At 38.4% G+C, this 17,215-nt stretch overlaps 1 protein-coding gene across 2 annotated transcripts in view; it reads right to left on the bottom strand.

Moving 5' to 3' along the window:
* Positions 1-2,070: 2,070 nt before the first annotated feature.
* The window catches only part of LOC123978024 (gamma-aminobutyric acid receptor subunit rho-2-like), a 31,483-nt gene continuing 16,338 nt past the window's right edge, over positions 2,071-17,215 (bottom strand). For both annotated transcript variants that reach the window (XM_046061124.1, XM_046061125.1), the window contains 7 exons: positions 16,450-16,517; positions 10,637-10,860; positions 10,450-10,532; positions 9,611-9,751; positions 5,093-5,245; positions 4,489-4,697; positions 2,071-4,397 (listed from right to left, as the gene is read on the bottom strand). In XM_046061124.1, coding sequence (XP_045917080.1) covers positions 4,083-4,397; positions 4,489-4,697; positions 5,093-5,245; positions 9,611-9,751; positions 10,450-10,532; positions 10,637-10,860; positions 16,450-16,517 — 1,193 coding nt within the window. In that variant the 3' untranslated portion in view covers positions 2,071-4,082. The remainder of the gene's footprint in view (positions 4,398-4,488; positions 4,698-5,092; positions 5,246-9,610; positions 9,752-10,449; positions 10,533-10,636; positions 10,861-16,449; positions 16,518-17,215) is intronic.

Here is a 17,215-nt window from a genome sequence, read left to right as displayed (position 1 = left end):
CGGTAATAAACAATATCCTCTAAGGGAATGCTTCAACTGATGAAATGCCACTTTGAAAATCAAGAATTATGGGATTAAATTACTATCTTTATTCAAGAGCAGGGTCTTTAAATTTTAGAGAATGACTTATTGATTTCACCTTTAGATTTTGTAATGCTTTCCCTCAAAACCCTGCCCATACAATGAAAACCCTGCCCTAGCACTCCAATAGACCCTGCTTGCGTATAGATTTGCTCTGTTTCTGCTAAAACTGTGGACTCAGATATATTGTTGCATGCACAGACTTACTGCCTCCAGCTTCAGCTCATTTAACATTCAAGATTAGCTGTTTGATTCACCTTTTAATATATGTATTTAATACAGTAATATATGTATATATTATACCTATATAAAGTACATTACAGAGAAAGGTCAGTTTGTTTTCTACTCCAGCCTGCCCCTTATTAGCTGCTGCAGTGCGGGAGGTTAATGGTCTGTATTTGTATAGCACCTTTGTTGCCTTTTCGACCACTCAAAATGCCTTACACTATGTCACATTCACACACTGATTAGCAGAGACCAACTGCTTACCAGCAATAGAAATGAACTCATTCATACCCAATCACACACTCTTGCCCAAGGATACTTTGACATGCAGACTGGAGAAGCTGGGCATCGAACCACTGACCTACTGATAAGTGGACGACCGCTCCTCCCCCTGAGCCAAGGCCACCCCAGGATAATAGTAGAAGTCGATATAAAATTAGTCCATGGAGTGTTTCTGGCCTGCTGTGAAGGCACATCTGTAAAATATTTCATTTTTATTTATATACATCACAATTGAGAAAAACACTATCATTTCTAAATAGGTGCCTGCAGGATGTCATTGTACTGTCAACTATTCAGCTCTGATTACCCAGGTACCCAGAATTTTCACTTTCAGTCATCCTTACAAGACTAAAAACTGAAATGAGAGCACATAATCACACAGCTGTATTTGATGTTACATCATAACATTTCCTCTAATTTGAAATGACTATTTTTTGGGTTGTGTCTCTGTGGGTTCTGTGCTTTTGTCCCATCAGCATATTCAGTCAAAAATGTCGTTCGGGCACTGGTTTATGTAATAACTGTCCTTTTATTCTAATAGTTGTAAAGAAAGCATTACAAATCTTATAAGGTGAAATCAATAAATCATGCTCTCAAATTGTAAGACCATGCTCATGAATGAAGATAGTTTAAAAATAAATTAAAATTACCAATGTCTGACTTAGGTACTGTGCATGTCAACATCCATTTCATAATTACTAGGAAACCTGGCCTTATTTTACAGGGAAGAATTAATTGAATTGATGTAAACTAAGATGGCATTTCAAATGTCCAGTGTGTTTTACGCAGCAGTGTTCAGGAAGGAAAGGAAAAAACAGACTAAAAACCCCACATCTGGGTCATGCTCAGTTCAAATCAGATCCTTTTTCTCGCTGTTCAAACCCAACCAAACTACCAAGAGCAATCGGCTTTGTACTCACAGGGATTTGTAAAACTATTTATATCATGTTTCCTTTTTTGGCTTTTCAAAGAAATGTGTGTAAATATTTATTAATTTATCCCAGACACAACATACCACAAGCCACAGCACAGACGTCCTTTTAGGACAGTAATTCCTCAAGGATCTGCATCAGTGGGTATAAATCATAGCCAGACATATTAGAAAATAAGTCAATGTATTACCTTTACAGATGCATTAATAAACAACACAGATGAGAGTGTGGGATCAGTTGCCTTTCAGCAGTGCTGTGTTTTTAAGTAGTGGTAGCGTAGGCAAATCTGACGTGATTTGTTTACTTGGGGATTAGATGTGCCCAGAGTGCTCTCTAAAATCTGGATTAAAGTCACATGTGCATCACACAGGAAGACTGTGTCTGATACATTATTCTTGGAAGTTATGACTTTTTTCAGTAAAGCTGTTTCTTATGCATTACTATCATTAGAACCAGACTGAAGAGCTTGACAGCATTGTGGCCTCAAATTCTGCAGAATGGTAGTCAGACATGTTCAGTCTTCAAAGTTGTAAATCAGGACTCAATTAAATGTGTGATAGAAAGACTTTATTTATAAAATTTGCCCTGAAAGCATTACATTCTGAACATTTTCTGAAGACAAAGGTAGAGTGATGTAGTTTTGGAAGCTGATGGATCTTCAAGTGTGCTAGTCATCTTGTATTTTCCACTGAGAAACTATCTGACTTGTTGTTATAAGTCCATATAAGAGTCCATTCCAAAATGATAAACACCGTCAAAACAATACATGAATAAAGAAATAAAAAGCACCTGGGTCCAACTCTGTTCTTAATGACTTGAAATTTATATCAACTTTCTCATCTAACTTTAATTTTTTTTAAATTTTAATTGCAGACATATGAGTGGCCAACCTAGGAATAGCTTTTAACTTACTATTTACTCATCAAGCTATTTTCCTGAAGGTTAAATGCTAAAGGGGATGCAATACAGCTTAGACAACCCCAATATAACTATGGTCATGGTACATGAAACAAATGAAAACAATGGCAATACAGCCATTAAACTATGTTGGTATATAAAAAATGTTCACTTAAGGCGGTCAAGTCGGTTACATCACTGGTACAGCTTTCTATGTTCACTAGAAAGATACAATATTGCACGTCTGCAGCAAGTGTCAAGCAGTTTCTGTTCCGTGGGTCATCGCCAAATTATGGCACATGGATCTATTGCTGCACTAAAAATAAATATATAAATATTAAATTAAAAAAACAGTGAATGAAAAAGCCCATAATTACATAATTAGATAAAGACTTTGCTCAGCAACTGTAGTGTATGGTGCTGTAAAACCGATAAAGTAGTAAGATCCTGTTCCCTGGCTTTATGGGTTGCTTCAATCTGGTTAATGCAAACAGTATGTTGGCATTAACTGAAATGTTGACACTGTTAAGGGAAGAAAGCCTGGTATTTAGCTCACTTATTTATTAATGTGACTCAATGTGCAATAGTAGCCAAATTAATTGTTCTTACGATAGTTTGATCATTAAGATAGAGAGCTTTAGAGAAGAAAGTGTGATTTAGGGAATTCTAGGCAGGGTTGGTTGCACAAAAATTTGACTGTGGCTCAGATCTAACAGTCCAGTTTCAGATAGACAACAATAAATTCAATTGTGCAATGCTTTCTTGACAATCTGAAAGCTCTGCCAGTCAATATTTTCTATATTAACCATGACCATTCTATAACCATGCCAAGATCCAAACAACAGAGAGAATAGGTTAGCAATCTGGTGAATGTAGTGGAGAATTTAGCAGCTAAAGGCCAGATCTTGTTCTCAGGAGTTGGTGGAGACCAAAACAGAGATAATAGGAGAGATAACATTTTGAGTAACATAGGTCATGTCGCCAGAAACTGAATGAAAGCTAATGTTGATCTAAGTCTACTGGATGTGTAAATAGGCAACTTATTGCTAACACATTAGCCAAAACCAACTTTATATTATGACATGATGTCCAGGGTTGTGTAGATTTTATGTAGCTTTGTTCCAAACCTGTGAATTGCCACTGGCATCTCAATTATTTTAGCAAATCAAATGAAGTAGGTCTGGTGTTGTGTTCACTGACAGCTATTTCCCCTGCTTGAAGAAACAATCAAAAGCTTGAAAACATTGTGAACTCTGGTAGGCAGTCACCTCTGTTTTGGGGTGGGCATATTGATAGTAGTCCCTAGGCAGAGTTGCAGAGTCAACTGTGATTTCTGTCCAACTGGCATTAGACTAGTCTAAAAACAAACCTTGTGCAACCAGCCCCACAAGGCTGTTGGAGTATGATCGGGTAAGTGTGAGCGTGTGATATAATTATGTTAAGAAGGAGAAGCTCTATAAGTGGTCCAGTGGAGCGGTGATATGTGAACCAGAGTTGGGGATATTCACACACAGATGTCCTCTGATATTCTAAAGCCATCCAGCCAAACCTGTTGCTCCATCTGAATGTGCAGAATGGAAACAACTATCTCTCTCTTTAAGGTCAATGTTAAGGTTTCGCAGTTTATTCTGTTACTGCTAGAGTTAAGCTAAAACCCACACACACTCAGCAGTACACACACCAGTAGATTAGGTTAAAAAGGATGTAGGCGCCAGGGAAGATCATGCGGGAGTAGGTGTCGATGGCATGGGTGTTCTGGATGATACGGAAGCCGCGGATGCCCTTCTTCTTAGTCCCTGTGGGCTCGTTGTCCAGAGAGAGATGCACCACCATCCGCTCCTGTTTTTCTGACGCATCCTCAGCCACCATGGAGGCCCTTGTGTACCCTGCCAGACTGTTGGCGTCTGCCTCACTGTATGTCCCGTCCAGCATCATGGTTCTGGTGTGGGACATGCCACAGGTGCAGGGGATTGTTTGAGACTGGGCCGAAGAGAGGAAAGAAATGAAAATTGAATACAAAGTTGAAAGCATCATTTGTAGTCATATGCCATATCTAAAAAGGTCACCATACCTGCTCCCTGATCTTTTCTCTGAGCTTGCGGTCTTTACCATCCCTCACGGTCGTCAGGTAGTTGACGGCAGCGTATTCAAGCACAGACAGGAAGACAAAGACAAAACTGACCCAGAGGTAAATATCCACAGCCTTTATGTAGGAAACCCTGGGCATGGAGGCGTTGACTCCAGTGATAATGGTGGACATGGTGAGCACTGTGGTTATACCTGAAACATGAAGAATCCATTTTTATCTCTGTATGTCAAGTACAAGGATGCAGACACTGAAATAAACTCAGTCTTGCAAACTGCTGCACTGTTTAACTGTATATTTTGAGAAAAACTAAAATGAAAATAGTTGAGTTAAATTTGTAAGAACAGAAACGATGGAGAAGTTCCCCAGACAAGCAATGCGGATCAGTGATTGGTTGTTGCTAGGTAAGCACATTCACAGCTCATTCATGTTTCTGTCTGGCTGATGATGAAGCCAGTGAGTAAATTTCACACAGTTGGATTCCCCATTCTCCTGTGCAACTGGGTTGTGCTCTTAGTTCACTGTGATGTGATTTGGACACACAATTTGAACATGCAGGACGGTCATTATGTTGCATATGTCTTCTTACCTAATGAGACTCTTGCAGGGACTGCCCTGCGGTCGATCCAGAAGGATACCCAGGACAGCATGACCATCAGAGTGGCAGGGAAGTAGGTCTGCAGCAGGAAAAAGAAGATGTGACGCCGCAGAGTGAAGTTGATGTACAGACGGTTATACCAGCCTGGGGACAGGGAGGAAGTAAAATACAGCGGATATTTGCAAATTGTTTTATTTGTCAGAGGTAGAACAGAGGAATTATGTGCTAAAATGCTATATTAAACACAGAATTAACAACTAATCTGCACAGGGTGGAAGGGGCACATAAAACCAAACCAATGAACAAACAAACCAACAGCTGAACTGAAAAGAGAAAACTGCTTTGGAAAACAAAATCTATGACCGCTGAACACAGCAAGGTAGAAAATAATAACAATGTAAGAGAAATATATGAAATATATTAAACTAGCCAAGTGGTATGTTTTTCACATCAGCATTGTAGTATTTGAGTTTTTCCTTTCTTTTCCTTCTTAGAGGAAGACCTTTCTCTGGATACAGCGTTAATCTCATTTTGCTGTGTAAAACGTCATTGGGCAAAGCCAAACAATTATTTTCAACAGCTTTTACTGTTTCCTACCTTTAGTAACACTATTTTCTATCTTTGATAATGGTTATCAGTGTCCTTCAGACTGTGGGTTGTGAGCGTAACCAGGTAATGTTTTGTAAATACACCACTGACTTCAAATGTAATTATTCAGTTAAATAATTTACTCCATTATACTGGGGTGGGGCTATAAGTGCTGTGACTACTATGAAAATGATCATTAGAACAAAAATATGTAACAAATAAATCAGTGCGCAACAGATGTCCCGCCCTGTTGTCCTATGATTTAACTAAACTATTTTCACAGCTGACATTTGGACTTGTCTTGTTATAAAAAGGTGTTTCTAATGACATTAATGATGGCCCTATTATATTCCAGTGAGGCAAACCAGGACCCTGAAGCAGCCAAATGAAATTCAGCCATTGTTACTGAGATATGTCAAAATGTCTGCAGTGAAATTGACCTATTGTTCTCTTTGCTAACTTAAAACGGGGAAAAAATAAGAAACTACACATAATGGATAATCATGTAACCAAACCATCTGAGAAATTATGTGTGAAAGCATTTTGGATTCAGTACCATAGATGGATAAATGCAACTGCTTTAACAGTAATGTTACATTGTCACTCAAGCAGCAGATACTGGTCACTGAAAATGTTTTCTACAATGTAGGTAAGAATTAGGGCTACTTTCTATTTTGCAAAAAATACAGAAGATATTACTGTCAGACAGGACAGTGTGCTGAGGCAGGCCAGCAGGTGTTAGGACCCAATAGCACACACTAAATACGGCTGGAAAAGTTCAACTGATTTATTAAGTAAAACATAAATTCCAGAGTCCATTATGTAAAATTTAAGCAGCAATGATTGGGGTCCAAGCAAGTCGTTGACATTTTCAGAGGAGAAGACCAGATGCATATTACGTAAGAGATTAAAGTGATGAAAGACTTTGGATTCAAAGCCAAGCCCTTTTTTGAGATAATTATGGAAACGCAAACTTGATTTTTACAGCATCACCGTGAGATCAGAGTGTGTCATTATTTCTACTGGACTACTTGAAATGTTCAACCTACTTGCAACATTTTGTGTTGAAAGTTTTAAGGTTTAAGCTGCACAAACACTTTTTAGCAGAGAAAAATTTGAAGAAAGTGTCACGGGATCCAAGTAAAATAGGAAAACTTGGTCACTTCACTATGGTCTGAACAGCTTATTGTCTTGGTCAGACTTTGCATCCGTAGAGTAGCTGACCTTCTCACAAGTTGAGGCATTGACATCACATGTTTGATCCTCCAACATTGAGCAAAAGAGAAAATGTGCATACTGTACAAGTTACAGCAAGCTATTGAATGCAAAATGCAAATGCAAAATTACAGTTTGACTGATTTGAAAACCTTCAGAAACACTAGAGAATGTCTGTGTGGATTTTGGTAGCTGTGCATTATCCTGCATTATTGCGCTTCTGTTACGGTAGTAGGCTACCGTCTTTAGACCGTCTGACAGACACAGAGCCCATCTGGGACTATAGGCTACTCTTAGAAGAAAACTAAAGCTGCACTCTCTCTCTTTCTAAATGCAGGCATGCTGAGAAATGGTGGTGGGGGGGGGGCCTTCAAACTTCTAAATGAAGCAGTAGGCTAATATTGAGAGTAAACCTGTGAGACAGGCTGTGTCATAAAGATTATTGCATAATAATATGGAAAATATTTTTGATGTTGTTGTTGAGTTACATTACAGGCAAAACATTGGGGGTTAAAGCCCCGGAAAAATGACCTGGCGACGCCAATGTTAACCGAGTAGTGACTCTAGATCATAGAAACCGAATTTTGTACAAATCCATGCAGCGAATTACAAGGTATAAACTTTTGCACGTGTGGCGGCCCCTAGTGGAAGAATATTCCAGGGCCGAGCATCCAAACCGACGCTCAAAGTTAGGTTCCAAAAGCTTAAGCCAATTTTGATTTATGAGCATTTATGTAAAATTATAAAAAACAGATTGATGTATCAAAATTATTTTTAATAACGTTAGATCAGTGCTGTATGTAGATGATCCAGCCAAAGACAATAGAAAAAATGTAGCAAGACATGTACTGTCCTGCTTCAAGTGTGTCATTCAAAAGAGTTGAAAGGTTTGGCCAGCTAGGAGATGACAGAACATAACCTCTCTATGGATTTGGACTTCATACCCGATCTGTCTTCTGCACAGTGCCACTGTCAGCATGCCATGGTAGGCACACATAAGAGCATGCTCTCTCTCCAGATATTATATAGTTTGGTTTGTAAATCGAAAGTTTCTGCTTATCCTCGCTCCAGAATTCCTGTACAATGTATGCATGACCTTGGCACAAATGTGGTTTTGTTTACAAATTTTGGTTTACCTGCAAAAAGAGCAGTTTGAAAGCTTATCAAACAAAAAAACATTGTATTTGGTTCAGACCAAAGCAAGTGAACTACACCAATTTGATGCAGTTTTAACTTTGGCTTGCCTCATTGAGGTTCAACTCAGCCAATTCAATTACTTCTAACTCCACAAAATCAAGGCCTGATACTTGTATGCAGGCAACAAAGCAAAAAGTGAACTGAGGGTCCCTACTGATTCCCTCTGTGCTCTCCAACCTGGCTTGGTTATACAGTGATTAAACATGGATTTATTTAAGAATATGCACATATGTTGTCCAAAAATATTGATTTTTTGATACATATCAATTCTGAATATTTAAAAAAATTTAAACTTAATTCTCATTTCCCACAGTATCAATACTGAAAATGCGGTTCTCTTCTCTTCTCCCCGACAGCTAGTTGTCACAGTGGCGTTGTCTCGTCACTCGTCTCCTTCGCTCTTGTTTCTTTCCCTAAGTGTTGAGTTTTTTCCTGCCAGACTTTTGTCAAGTCCCGCCCTGCTGTGCTCTGATTGGCTAGTACTCGTCACTTGCATGCGTCCTTGTGATAGGATGCTATCTGCGAGTGCGGCAAGTCCTGCCTTGCTGTGCTCTGATTGGCTAGTAGCCTACTCATTGACAATAAATATTGTACAATATATGATACAAATATCAATGTTTCACTTCATATCTAGAGAGGAAGTGCAACTCAATTTAACCTTTGTAATTATGACATCTGCTTCTCAATAACTGTAACTTTTTTTGAAATAACAGGATTAGGGTTACAATTTTGGATTTATTCATGCACATTTATTGAACGTTTTATTCTTTTTATTTACAGCATTAAACATTGAAATATATATTGTAATAGACTGTATATTAACTTATTGTGAGAAAACTGGTAGTTCTATGTAAAATCAGATGTTGAGCACCCCTATATCGCCAAAATGGCGTGATTCTTTTTTCACTGCGAAGCGTCGACTGTGAGATTGAGTCGAATCAGGCTCCGCCCATCAAAGCATCAAATCTTCAACTATTGGGGGTCAGCCCTAAAATATTAATTTCCTGCATTCTGGAGAAGCACAAAATTTAGGGGGCAGATGACAATTCAGAATATAAAGGAACGCAGTAATCAGCAGTTACTGTTTTTGGACAATCCACATTTGTTTCTTCTATATTTACAGTGCATTGCATGTTTTCTTATTGTGAAAAAAACCTTTCTTGTAAGCTGTTTTTCAGAACATTTTTAACCCCTTAAATAAATAATAAATAAATTCAGGCATCGAGGGGTTAATAAATGGGATCACCTATGATGTTTTGTTGCTGTGACACACGCTGTGAGTCCCAGACTTTACTCCTTTTGGGTAGCTGTAGTGATGATCCATGTTGCTGCATTTTTTTTCAACTAAGGTCAGAAGGAAATTAACTGATGCTGTTCTGCTTAACCCACAGTACTAATAAAAAAGATTAGTTGATTAGATAATTTAGTAGATAAAGAGCAGTCACCATTTTTGGCTAGTGATTACCCACCAGCCTTTTAGAAAATATCTATGAACTCCATTCAGTCTACCTGTGCTGCTGTAGAAAGCCAGTCTGGAGGTAGTGTGAAACTTCTGGATGAGGAACTGAGACAGCGAAATCCTGTCATCTGTGCTCAGGGACTCATCACCGCTTTTCCAATACAACATCAGGTCTTCATCTGTGTAAGCATCTGAAGGACAGAAAGCATGAATGTAAGTATAGATTTGTACTAGTTTCAGTGTCAGCAGCAGTAGCTGGATCTCGGCTGAGGCTGATATACTGCAAATTCTCAGTCTTGAATAATAGTCAAACAAATAAATTTCTAACCTTATTTTCATGTTTCAATTTATTTTGGTGACAAAATTATTTTAAAAATATTTATTAATATGTTTATTAATAATTGTTTATTTCCAATGCCACTGAACATTCCATTATAAACTCAGAAAAGCACTGAAAATTGCATAAAACTTAAATTGTGTATAAAGTATGAATGATATGAAAAAGTTTAATTAATAATAAAAAGGATTGTGAACGTTTTAAGATTTGAATAGAGTTTGTACGTGAATATATGAATTAGTGGGAAGAGGTTGAATGCAAGGGAATTTGAAGGATTTCCTAATTGACTCCATTATAACAATTTTTCAAATAAAGCTGAATACTTTTAATGCAATTTAAAAGTTGAATAATACCATTAAAGTAGGACAGATGCGGTGCTAACTTCTTACTGGCAAATAACAGTATATAGTAATAAAATAGAAATAAATAACAACTCAGTGTTTTTAGTCAGTGTGGTGCTGTTTGAGGCAACATGCTTCAATAATTAGGTGCACAATATTTCCACATTCTTCTTAGCAATAGAGTGGAGTGTGAGGGCACGTGAACACTTACAGCTCTCCAGCTCCAGTGTGCATGTCTGTGAGTCCAAAGGGAAACGACTGAAATCCATGTTGCAGGCTGCAGTAACTGTAACCCTGGGGAATTAAGAACACACTGTAAACATCAGTGCTCTATGCATGATGCTGTTGGTGCACAAAAACCCAATGAAGGCAGATATCTGTCAGCTTCCTGCCCTCACCTAAGGCTGTACAGGACGTGACCGTCAGGGAAGACCCGCAGCATGATGTTGTCAGTAGTAGTGTCATGGATAAAAGACCTCTTGGAGTGCACGAAGAACACATCAGGCACCCAGATTTTCTTCACCAGGCGCCCATCAAAGGTCATGCTCTTGTTGGTGGAGCTTGGGAAGGCAAGCCTCTCGTCCTTCCAGTAGTGCCTCAGATACAGGGTCATGGTGAAGTCCTGAGGGAGCGGGGGAGGGGTGACAGAAACAGAAACAGCCTCTGGATTAAGGCTCTACAAGGACTCTACTTCCTTGCTGCCTCTGGTTTATTTGATTCCACTGGGATTACACTGCTGTGGCCCGTGGCCGCTGGATTATAGGGATTGTTTATGACTTAACATACATGGTCAAGAGGAGTGCTGAACATATGTTAACTAAGTATAGTCCACAGCTTCCAGGTCCAAGATTACCTTTGTCTTCTCATCTCGTTGCTATGCAGGCAGGAGTGGTCCTCCGTCTGCAATACTCCCTCCTGCCACAGCAGATCCTCCTCTATCCCATTCTCCTCATGGCATTACATAAACCCAGATCTGTTCCGAATAATGTCTGCAGCAACACATTGTACTCTTGGCAACAACCACAGAAGAACCTTTGATGTTGCATAAGATGAGTTCAGATGCATGTCTGAATCTCTCCAATAGGTAACAGCTGTAGTGTTGTAAGTTTACTAATGAGAGATGTTTTGTGTAATGATTTACTGTCTGTATCCTGTACATTCTGAAATATCAGCACATTCCAGCTCCATTTCTCAACACAGTGTACAATTACTTTTATGATAAAGATCGCTTGGACATATAATGTTGTATGTAATGTAACATAATTTCCTTCATTATTGTTTAGATCTTTATTATGCATTGGGCATTAGGAAATTACTTTCATTTCATAAAAATTAAACTATGTTTGTTAAATAGACTGGAAACATCACTAACATGGGATGTGCACGGCCCAGGACCGGAGGGCTCTGCAGCGGGTGATTAAAACTGCTCAGATCATTGGTAACCATCTCCTGAGCATCAGTGATATCGGTGAGGTGAGGTATCTGCAGAGCCCAAAGGACACTAAAGGACAGTCCCCACCCAGCCACAGCCTGTTCACCCTGCTGCATTCTGGGAAGAGATATAGAAGTTTCTGCTGCTGCACCACCAGACTGCAGAGCAGCTTTTCCCCCCGAGCTGTCAGACTCTTAAACTCTAATTCATCCTCAGCACTGCTCCATGCTAAATAGTTTATTTCTGTATATAATTTCTGTACTTAGCATTTGCTTTGTAGCATAAAGGAACTACAATCTGCATTTCTTCTTAAATAAATTTACTTTGTCCCTTGGACAGATCATCAGGAGCACCAGGAGAAATCGCTCTGTGGGCCACCTGAGCAGCCCATTATACAAAAAACACGCAAGAAAGACACGTTGTTGGCACACTTGTCAGTCTACATCCTCCCAAAGATCCTTAAACCCTTTCATGCATGAATTATGACAGCCTCAGTCAGGATTTGTGTTTTTGTTATTGCTCTTTAGGCATGAAAAACAAAAATTGAACTTTTTTTTAAACTAACATTTTTCAAGGACTTTTCACATGTCCACTCAGGTGGACAGTGTGCGTTTGAGTTTTCAACTGAAGACACTGTATTTAACATACCAATGAATTAAAAGATATATTATGTGAAATCTAAATATTTAAACAGATTCTAATACTGTTTAGTGCAATGCAAAAATTTGGAACCTTGCTCCTGACTCTTCAGCTTCTCTTTATGTTGGAAGGTGCAGTGTATGACATGATGTACTATTGCCACTGTGGTGGCTGATGTGGAACAAAATCCATCAAAATCCATGTATATAGAAGTCAACGGGTGTTGAATAGCTGTCTACTGTAGTGACCACTATGTGTGAAAGGGTTTGAATATCAGTTGAACTGTTGGTCAAGGTTTTGCAGCAGAAGCCAGAAGAATGAGCAGAGGTGAGAGAGTTACTTAAGCTCATGTAACAGACACATTGTAAACAGCGGAAGAACTAATATAAATGAGTTTTATAATGTTATACCATTAAATAAAAACTATAATGTTCATATAATAGTATACTAATTTACCACTTGTTGATTATTAAAACCAGTTGCAGTGGTTTCATTTCTGTGGGCGGCTTTTATTAATTAAATCCTTGTGCATGAAAAAGGCTCTACATTGGTTTCTAATTTGTTAATGCTCAGTACTAACTTCTCAATAATCCTATTGGTTAACATTGTAAAGTTTGCTGTAGCACGTCAACCATTTTTAATGTCCCACCCCATTCAGGCTGTGATTGGCCGGTTGACGAAAAGTGACTGACAAGCACGTCGGCTCTGTGAAATGTTGAACAACAAAGGCACCGATACAGCTAACGTTAAATAGCTAGTTATCCAAACCCAAACCTTCTTTATCATCTCCCTTTTTTCTTCTGCCTTACCGCTTCAGCTGCCCACCACACACCTCTGTCACAGAGCGACCGGCCTGTTGTGGGCGGGTATAGTGAGCAGACTGCAGTCACACACACAGCACACTTTTTTATTTCAATTAAATTGAATCGAATCCTTTTTGCGGTTATGTAATTGCACAGGATGAAATTGTGATTGCAACTGCAATAAGATTAATCGTGCAGCCCCACTATTGATAAGCTGTATTGAGTGCCTTTTGTTGAAACATGTTCAACTTTTCATAAAGTTGATGCCCTCGACCAATGTCACTGTTCATGAACCGACCAATCACAGCCTGGATGGGGCAGGTTATTAAAAAAAGGTGACATGCTACAGTACAACTTTCGAAAAGTTTAACTCATTATGCATGAGTGGATATGATAATTGACAAGATAGTACTTAGCATTAACAAATTAAAAAGCTAAATTCATAATTTCCATGCACTTAAAATCACTGTTTTACTTGATGGCCTTGCTGCCCCGGCATCTGGTCTTTGTGCCTCCACAAAGAACAAGTTGGATTGCTCCTAAAATGATGAAATTCCAGGCCTAACTGAATACATTATTGGTTTTGTGCTTTTCATGAGATATAAGATATGTTAACCTTCACAATCTTGTTTTTGCTAAATTATATTAATATATTAATATTATCTAACCTGCCTTTAACTAAATGAAACAGCAAAAGATCATTTGCAGCTTTTTGATATGACATAATGTCATTAAAAGCAGCCGGCATCTGGAATCAGTAACCCCCCCCCCATTCCAAAACAATTAAATACACATCTCTGGAATCCAAATTATATGTAATCCTTGGTCGTCCTTGCAAACAGGAGTTTACATAACATCAGGGCGACAGTTTTGGAACCAATTTATGGTTCCAGGACAGAAGGCTGATTTAATTACATTACTCAACGTGCATTCAGTCTGACTTTGAGTAAAATAAACAATTTCCTACCACTGAGTTTTCATAATCTGATTCTGATTATCCAACTGAAAAAAACTGCTAAATGACTATAACTAAAAGAATTCATTTCAAAGTACAGATTCCCTCTGAAGTCAGTGGCAGAACACATTTATATTATTTGACAACTGATTGCTTTAAACTATATTGGGGCTCTGAACTGGTGTTTCCAATCAAAAGAGTTGTTACCACCATCTGTGTCACTGTGGTGCTCATGTGTCTATTCTCATGCTGTTAATGATGAATGTTCCTGCTTGCTTTATCTGAAGAGATCTTCTACCCCATGTGTTGAGGCAGTGGGAGTTCATTTGGTAAAGTCAGCATCTTCCACAGCTGCAAACTGACAGAGATGAATTTCCTCCTACACTGTAAAACACTAAATAAAATAAGTAACATTTACTTTTAGTTCAACTTCGTAATACCAGATTTCAAAGGCTAAATGGCTTCTCAAAACCTGACCTTGACACACACACACACACATTTACATTTTAAAAAGGTTGGAAAAATGGCTTGCCTGCGCCCCTACAGAGCAGTCCCTGGCCAAAGTTCCACCCACACTGCAAAAACTAAAATCTTAGTAAGATAAATTATCATAATTGAAGGCAAAATATACTTGTTTTTTTCACTTGTTTCAAGTTTCTTTGGCCTTAAGTAGCAAGTGAAATATTCTTGTTCCGTTGGCAGATAATAGTGCTCATTTTAAGTAATACTTCCCCCATTTTAATGCTTTTTTTCCTTGTTCTTGAGAGCTCCATTTTTTGCAGTGCAGGTGTACGAAATTTCTGTGGTACATGTATCATGTCCAGACAAGCAGAAAAGCTTTCTGGAGCAATTCCCTTTACCGACAAATGTGTCCATGGCGTGGCGTCAAAAATCAATGATTAGCTGCGAAACAGGAAGTTGTTATTGCTTCAGTGTATATGCTCATATCTATACCAAATTTGACATTAGGGATGAAACCATTACTGGTTTAACGATAAACCATGGTAAAATTGCCAACGGTTATTATTACCATACACATTTTAATTACCATGGTAACTGGGTATGGTTAACCGTGCTATTATAATCTCACGGCAAACACTGTCCAGCGTCTCCCAGAAGCGTCTCTTGTGACAATGTTACACGTTGTTCTGCTGCTGTGTGCGTCGTGTGTCGGCAGAGTCGATGTCGGTGCGTTCCAGTTGACATGGGAAGTCGGAATTTCCGAGTTCAAAGGTCAAAATTTCAAAGGAACGTTAAGTTCCGAGAACCGCACTACCCCGACTTCGTGATCCAAGATGGCTGTCGGGGTATCAACAGTCAGTGAAAGTCGTTTATACTGTTTATTAGCACTTCTGTGTACTTGTGACTCATATAAATGTTCGTACACAAAGTGCTGTCCAACAGATGTCTGTGGACGTGTTGCTACAGTGTTTAGTGTGAGTAAATACCGCACAATCAGTTTTTTTTAAATCAACCGGCGTATCAATAGCTAACCTGGCTATTTGTAAACCAACAGCTGGCCGAGCGAGGTTTTCCGACTTGTTAACTGGAACGCCGTCAACTCGGGTGTGATGTCATTCCCAGCTCCGACCTCCGACTTCAGAGGTAAATGGAACACAGCATATTCGCCCACTGCACATGATAACACGTTATGCAGTTCAGTCAACCAACCAGCATATCTAGAAACGCTACAGACTCCTCTGTATTCATGTCAGTTTTTGTCTTCTGAAGACTTATTTTTTTTCATGTAATTGTCCACGGGATAATTGTATTACCTATAGGCCTATAATATAAAATCTTGATAATGCACACTTAGATGATTTTCATTTGTTTACAAAAGGTATTTGCAAAAAAAAAAAATGGTATTTTTTATGCAAACAAAATGGCAATTGTATTCATAGTTTTCGATATAAAACTTGTTGAAATGGTTTCAGTGTGTGTATCAGTACATTTTAATATTTTTTGGCACATTTTTACAATTAGTAAAAATATATATATAAAGATATAATATTGATAACCTTGATAATTTTGGTCACTATTATCGTGATATGAAATTTTCATACCATTTCATCCCTCTTTGACATGTATGATAATAGTCCCTCTATGAACACATCCATATGCCAATATTCACTCAAAGCGCCACCTACTGGCAACAAGAAATGACAAGTTTTATATTTAAAATTTTCGAGTGACAGAATAATCAAAGCAATCTTCTATTTTGATGCCCAAACAGAATCTATTTTCAATATATATTTTCAGTTTTTGCACCATATTTCAGTTCTTTTTGCAGTCAGATTGCAGCTACTACATTACTTGTAATGCATTTTTACTATAATCTTACTATGTGTATTGTATAGCATTTAACATATGCAAGCCACTTACCATGTCTACTTCTGATATGCTGTCCAAGCTCTCCACCTGAACATCCACTCCAACAGGGACAGCTGGACCTGCAGAAAAAAATCAAATAGATTAGAGTCTGCATTCCTATATTTCACAGAGTAACAACAACAACTGTAATGTACATATAGACTATATCAGGCCCATTGACTATCTCGCTTTGTTTTAAAGTTACATAATAGTGCAGATTTGGAACCACGACTCAAAGAACAAGAAGATCCCAGAGTGCAGTAGTAGATGTATAGATCAGACTTGCTGCTTCGGAGAGCTTAAACAGGTTTTTCAGTTTTCGATTGGACTCCAGGTTGGCTGACTCCTGACTTCAATTAGCTTTTGGAGAAGCCCCTGTGACCCTGAATGCAGGATAAGCGGTTGATGATGGATGGATGTTTGTTTTAAAGTTATTTAAATCAAACATCACAAAGGATGTACATCTTGCAAGAATGTACAGCTCTCACTGAATGACCATTAAATAAAAGAACAACACAAACTCAAAAGCTTAGCAAAAAACTAAATATTTGGGTATTTAAAGATTTCACACAAAAGCACAGTCACAAAATATAGCACATACCAACTCAAAATTCCACTTCTGGTTTTTCTGCACACTCAATCCAAACAATCTCAAAACACAAATTAGGTGCAGTTCATTTCATAAAACACAAAGATAAATTCAGTCCAGTCCTGATAGCAAGCAAAAGTAAATCGGGTTCAGTTCGTCAGGCAAAAAAAAAAAAAAAACCTTTTTACT

Source organism: Micropterus dolomieu, linkage group LG10, assembly GCF_021292245.1.
Source record: "Micropterus dolomieu isolate WLL.071019.BEF.003 ecotype Adirondacks linkage group LG10, ASM2129224v1, whole genome shotgun sequence".
Taxonomy (NCBI): Eukaryota; Metazoa; Chordata; class Actinopteri; order Centrarchiformes; family Centrarchidae; genus Micropterus; species Micropterus dolomieu.
Note: the sequence above shows the minus strand (reverse complement) of the source record. Positions and strands in the feature narration are given on the sequence as shown.